The sequence below is a fragment of the Arachis ipaensis genome, chromosome B08 (genome assembly GCF_000816755.2).
Source record: "Arachis ipaensis cultivar K30076 chromosome B08, Araip1.1, whole genome shotgun sequence".
NCBI lineage: Eukaryota > Viridiplantae > Streptophyta > Magnoliopsida > Fabales > Fabaceae > Arachis > Arachis ipaensis.
In genome coordinates, this window is record NC_029792.2 from 518,470 (window position 1) to 525,500 (window position 7,031).

Consider the following 7,031-nt stretch of genomic DNA (forward strand, 5'->3'; position numbering starts at 1 on the left):
ACCTATATATATATATATATATTTCCAGCAAAAAACACTTGTGAAATTCATACAATAATATACATATTCTATGATGCACAGACACCTACACGGACACGGGGTACGACACGATATGAGACACGTCGACATGCGAATTTTAAAATCTTACATGACACGGAGATACGCATACATATAAAATATAAAGTATTTTTTAGATAAATCGTAATAATATTTTGTTATTTTATTGATATTAAAATATAAATTAAAATTTTTAATTATTTTTAATGTCTTATTTTAATTATATCAAGTATTTAAAATATTTTTTGTTTTAATAAATAATAATACATACTATATCTAAATTTATTTTAAGAATATATATTAAGAATAAGACTGGACACACGGACACGTGATAATACTTAGATGTGTTCAAGCGTGTCTGAAAAAAAATTTTTTATTTTTTATTAAGACACGGTTGAACACAGCAGACAGGTGTATCGAACGAGTGTCGAAAACATCGTGTGTAAAATGTGTCTGACACGCGGACACAGTGACTTATCCATGCTTCGTAGCATGCATTGCTTTCTGTAAATATATATACATATACCATTTAATGACCTCTTTACTCATAATAAGTTGCTTGGTTTTTTTTTGCTTTCTTTTTTACGATATTGACTCCAAATATGTAAATAATTTGATTCCAAAAGACTGGAAATTTTTAGCATAAGTTTTTCATCTCAATAAAATTATTTTACTTAATGGTTAACCATTTTTGTGTGATTTATTTACATTCTTTTCCTATATTGTGTGTGTATATATAATTGACGCGTATTTTTTGATTTATTAAGTATTTATATAAATACTTCAAATTACATCGACAACAATGTATATAATTTAAAATAATAAAGATGGGAATGTGCATGATTGTTTTATATGATTGAACATGTATGGGAACACTTTAATTTGCTTTCCATAAAAATAATATATGTGATTTTATTTTTAAGATAATAATATTTTGAATACTAAAAAGTGGCAGTTATTAAATGGTTTTTTTCTATTTAAATAAAAAAATTTACGTTTCTAGAAAATATATGAGATACATTTCAAGTGTACCGGGAGTATCGGTGCTCCAGTTGTTTTAACCGTTAATTTGAATTATAAAAAATATATATAATATATATTAATTAAAATCAACGGTTAAAACAACTGATGCACTTGAAATGTTTCCTATGATATATATACTTTCATTGAGATGTAGACAAATATTGATTTTCAATTTTTCATACATGCATATCAAGGTTAGTTTCTTTTCTTTGTTAAAAAATTGAATTAGTGATTAATTAATATCACCAAAATTATAATTAACAAAGGCAAGGCTCAAGAAGGTTCTTTTTTCCACATTAACAAAGGCCAGTTCTTCATTCATATGAATATCACACCATAATAACTTCTGTTCAAGCACACTTCAATTCTCTCTCTCTCTCTCTGGTGTAATATTATTTAGTCACACAAAACATATACTAAGTTTTCACCCTTGTTGCATAGCTTTGATTCTGAGTGTTGCCATATTTTGATGTCTACACCTTTGGAACATGATTACATAGGCTTAGCAGAGAAGAAGAAGATACCTTCATCATCATCTTCTTCTTCTTCTTCTGAAGATGGAAAGACCTTCAAGGAGACTGAGTTAAGGCTTGGCCTACCAGGTTCTGAGTCTCCAGAGAGAAAACCACTTTCTGGGGTGTCTCTCTCTCTATTTGGGAAGCTCAATAACAACAACAATGTGATGAACCACCATGTCCATGTGGCTGGTGCTAAGAGAGGCTTTTCTGATGCCATTGATGCTAAATGGGGTTTCTCTGATGCTCATGGATCTGACTCTGACTTGGGAAAAGCTTCTGCTTTGTTTTCACCAAGAGGAGCAGGGAATGTTGTTGGAAAGCCTCCATTGGACCCCAAAACCATTAGCACCCAGCAAGGAAATACCATTAACACCCCTGCTTCTGCTTCACAAGCCATCAAAGAGTCCAAGCCTCTTCAGGAAAAGAACCCTCAACTTCCTGCTACTAATGAACATGCTAGTGCTCCTGCTTCTAAGTAAGTCAACTTGGTGCAGATTTCATGTTTTGGTTGCTTGATTAAACTGAAAGATGTATGATTCATGAAACTAGTCTGATTGGCTGTTACAATGTTGTTTTCTTCTCACACAATTTAAAATTATAATGCCAAATTAAAATGCTACTATGATATTATGTTTTATGTACTATGTTGAATGTATTTCTGATAACTTCCATGAATAAAAATTAAATAAAATAAATCTGAGGTAGCAGGCTTGTAATCTTAGTATGATTGAAAAAGAATTGTTCATAGTTAGTGTGATTGTTAGTTAAATTTTTGTGTTTCAGTGTGATATAGTTTGTGTATGTTCTTCTCTGCATGGAAATTCAAGTCTGGAGGCTGTTGATATATCAAAATTTCCATTTTTTGCAACAGGGCACAGGTTGTGGGGTGGCCACCAATTCGATCGTTTCGAAAGAACACCATGGCCTCTAATTTGACAAAGAACAATGATGAAGCTGAAGGGAAACCAGGATTTGGTTGTTTGTATGTGAAGGTAAGCATGGATGGTGCTCCTTATCTAAGAAAGGTTGATCTCAAAACCTATAGCAACTATAAGGAACTTTCTTCAGCTCTTGAGAAGATGTTCAGCTGCTTCACCATTGGTATTTTCTTTAACTACTTTTTTTTTTGTTCCTTTTCTTTATAAGCAATTTTTTTTTTCTTTAGTTTGAGTTGCAACTTCTCTAATGGAAAATTAGGTCAGTGCAACTCTCCTGGGCTGCCTGGAAAAGATGGATTAAGTGAGAGCTCTTTGAGGGATCTTCTCCATGGCTCTGAATATGTTCTTACTTATGAAGACAAGGATGGAGATTGGATGCTTGTGGGAGATGTTCCTTGGGAGTATGTTATTTCTATTTTTGTTACAAATTTTATATAAAATCCTATATACAAAAAATTAGCCATCAATCTCATAAGTTTAATTATTCTACTATAGCATGTTTGATTATTCTGATAATCAATTATTTAGTTGGGGAAAAAGTGTGAATTTTGTATGTATAAATATATATCTTGGTTTGTATGTGGCATTTTTGCTTTACATGTTATTCCTTTAAAGATCATATCCAATTTTAATAAACAAATTCTTTGTTGATGCAGGATGTTCACTGACTCGTGCAGGAGACTGAGGATCATGAAAGGGTCTGAGGCAATTGGACTAGGTACATCTTACACTAAACATGTTGGATTACTAGATTAAGATTCAAGATTGCTTAAAGATTCTGTTGTGATTTGTTTTGGTTGCAGCTCCAAGAGCAGTGGAAAAATCAAAGAGCCAAAACTAGTGCAGAAATTGTTGAACCATACTGAAGTATTTGTTTAAAAAAATTATAGTTATAGTAAAATGTTTACAAAGGAGTTTGAATTTATGATGGTTCTGTTGCTGATAAGAAACACTGCTGCTACTATATGTAATTCAGTGTCTCAGTTTTTGTGCATTTATTATAGCCTGACAAGTTTTCTTCCACCACCAGTAGAATTCAACTGGAGACTTCCAGATCATATATAAACAAATATATATATATATATTTTGTTTGTTCTCTATATTTTGTGTAACTTTGGATTCCTGTTGCTGTATAAAAAGAATTGCTTGTTGTGCTATCTCTTTCTTTTATGTATTTGCTTATGCTGGCATATTGTATTAGATACTCAATACACTCTTACATCTTTGCTTTGAAATGTTGTTAGCTTTGCAAAATTATCCCATTATTTTAGATTTCAAGAACACACTCTGTTTAACAGAACATAAGAAAAGCTCCTCCTAAGAAACTAGAAAGTGAAATTTGTTATCAAAGGTTTTTTTTTAACTTTTAAGGAAAAATATTAAGGTTATTATTAATCGGAGTATTTTTTTTAAAATAAAACTGAAGTTTTTATTTAATAAATACATTGAAAATCAAACTCTTTTTATATACACTTTTTCGGTTGATAACCTTCACATGTGTCCATACATGTTAAAGTGTTAAACAACCCTAAATAAAATGGCTTGTGATTTTAATTTATTAATTAATTTAAAATAAAAAATGTTTGGTAACTAAAGAAAATTAGTCAAAAGCAGCCATAACTTGCTTTATTTAGCATTCATTAATTGTTGCAACAATTAATTAATGCTAAATAAAAAAATTCTGACTTTTTTTTTTGTCTACCTAGCATTACCCTTTAAAATTGTTATGATTGAGTTCGCCACTTTAGAATCTAATTTAGTTTGGTTGTGATATTTTTTCCAAAGTAAATCTTCCCGAAGATTTGTTACATCTAGGTAAAAGTAACTTCTCAAAATTGGTTATCAATTTTTCAACTATTAAAGCAAAAATTAATTGTCTCGTTATCAGTGTCTTTTCCCTCGTATTTAAGTAGATACTAACGGAAACAATGCTAGTCGTTAATGTTTATATCTGGCTGGAGAAAATAAGAAATGAACGGACACATACGTACAAAAATTTGCATTAGCTAGCGACCATTTAAAAGTTACATTAACAAGAACAAAAACACGTAAATAAACCAAATTAGGAAGAATTGAGCAGTGAGCAAAGGTGACTAGCTTGAATTTCAAATAAAGAGGAAAATAAGAATAAAAGAACACTACATTTTAAGCCAAATCAGGCTGAAGCAACAATTCGTACATAATACAGGTACAAAACTTTCATCTACTACATCCATACCCTCGTCTAAGCAAATCTAAATGACTATTTAGATATCTGTAGATAAACCATCTGAGTGTATCCATTAAATACAGAGTTGTCAAATTTGGACAAACCAAGCCTTTGGAACAAGCCATATCGCCCATCTTCAACGATAGGACTAGACACACGAGCAGGATCATACCTTGTTTGATGGGTTAGGGAAGGGCCGGCAACAGGAGGGAGTTCCCAGTAAACATCGAGAATAGATTCAATATACCGGCTGTTCTGGAAATGTTGTTCATATGATATTGGCTTGTTGCTGTGATTGAAGTTATCACGCATGTAGCCTCTAACTCCCCACCATGCTTCATCTGGCCCACACAGTTCTTCGATATCAACTGCTTTCTCCCAGAATTTCTTCCTTCTCGATCTGACCCTAGCTTCGTCACTGTCTTTAAAGCAGCTGTGTCCACCGCCTGACATAAACAAAGGAACAAGTTCAGTAAGTTTTCTAGTATTGAGATAACCACTTCTGATTTTGAATAGAGAATGATTCAATGATGAAATTTATGCAACTTTCCACAATTTTCTCTCCAGCTTCAAATCCCTCACTTCATATAGTAACCAATGCCATAACACAGTCCTCAAGTCAGTCAAATATTTTTTTTAGTTTGGCCAAAGGGTATTATGGATCTATAATTGAGATCTAATACCAACCACGCTTGTGCCAGTATATGTATATTGTAATGTAATTAAATTCATTCACTAGAATATACTGACAGAAAAAGAAATTTCAGTAGAATATCATAATACACTAGGAAGGCGAGATATTACACACCACTTATATAAGATTGATCACATATCTGCCTCAATGAATAATGGTCACCAGTTCCAGTGTCATAATTGTCCTCAAACACAAGATGTCGGAATCCAGCTTTCAAGGCTTGCTCAACTCTGCTCATTAACATATATAAAATAACAATAATAATAAGCAACAGAAGTTTCATCAGAACAATCAACTATTGAACCAAGAATGTCAAAGATTTTGGAAGTAACCTTTTCAATTCATTCTGATGGTCATCGAAAAATATAAGCACGCGACTAAGGTCAGTAATCCCATGTTTCTTCATCACTTTGGGCCAGTCAACACTTCCAAAATCAACAAAGTCCTTTCCAGCATAATATGTGCAGTTTCCATCAACATAGGCAGGTCCCTTTTTCAGATACTTTTCTGGATGCCTAGGTGAAAGAGAAATAATTGGTCTGTCCGGCATAGCCTGCCGTAAAACCCAAGTTGAATGTCCCTTGAAAGCACCACTCTCAATCATCAGTTCTGGTTGCAACCACCGGGTCATAAACCAAAGCCCAAAGCTGTGGTCAAAACCCATCCCATACATGTTGTTTTTGATTGGCCGAGTTTCATATATAGGCACAAATTCTTCTAAAGCTCTAAGCAGATCTTTCGATGTCCATTCTACTGTTTTACCAAGTTTCGATCTGCCTTTACCAAGGATGAGACTATAAGCATCCAGCAAAAACAAAATGTATGACTAAATGATTTCAAAGTGTATATTCAAACTTCAACATCTAATTCTCAGCTCCAAAATCTCATGAATGGTTGCTTTATTGAGCTCATTTATAGCATATCAAAATAATAATACTAATTAGAATCGCCGCTATCTTTGAACTGTGAGCTTGTTTAATATATAGAATTTAATGAAGTGAATAATGCGAAATCCATAAACAACTAATTAAGGAATGTAGCTCAAATCAGGATCAGGATCCGGAAATAATTAAATGAATCACATTTTAACAGTTCAGTTTGATCTTCCAGAAACAATCTAGCTAGCATTTTTAGTTTCGCACTCTCGATCCAAACGAAAACCGAATCAAGACAAAATTACAAACCCTAAGATAAAAAAGAAGTAAGATCAGATCAGACGGTAGAAACTTACACCAGGGCACGCCGAGGGTTCCAAAATCGGAAGCGAGGCCGTCGAGGCCGAAGAATCCGGCGCGAGATACGGGGTTGTAGGACGAGATGCAGACGAAGCCGCGCGAAGTGAAGAGCAACGAGGACGCAGCGAAGACCACGAGCAGCAGGAACACGGCGGCGCAAAGCCAGTAGGAGGTGGAGGAGGAGGAGGAGGCGGATGCGGTGGTTCCGAGGAGGCGGGAGATGTAATTGGAAGCCCTGTTGGTGGCGCGGAAGAGGATGTTGTTGTTCTTCTTGGTCTTGGATTCGTCAGCGTTGGCAGCGGAGGCGGAAGATTCGTCGTCGTCGGCGAAGAGAGTGCCGCGGCGGGAGGAGAGTGC

At 34.1% G+C, this 7,031-nt stretch overlaps 2 protein-coding genes across 2 annotated transcripts; one reads left to right on the forward strand and one right to left on the reverse strand.

The window, feature by feature from the left end:
• On the forward strand, nt 1,373-3,693 carry LOC107613524 (auxin-responsive protein IAA27). The gene is made up of 5 exons (XM_016315567.2): nt 1,373-2,073; nt 2,470-2,699; nt 2,796-2,937; nt 3,193-3,254; nt 3,340-3,693. Exons 1-5 carry the CDS (start codon nt 1,550-1,552, stop codon nt 3,375-3,377), a joined length of 996 nt encoding a protein of 331 aa, XP_016171053.1. The 5' UTR covers nt 1,373-1,549; the 3' UTR covers nt 3,378-3,693.
• LOC107610306 lies at nt 4,655-7,028 on the reverse strand (the record flags this gene model as incomplete). The annotated part of the gene is made up of 4 exons (XM_016312370.2): nt 4,655-5,191; nt 5,554-5,669; nt 5,772-6,216; nt 6,671-7,028. Coding segments are annotated over 4 exons (1,332 nt in total), but the record flags the coding sequence as incomplete, so codon positions are not given.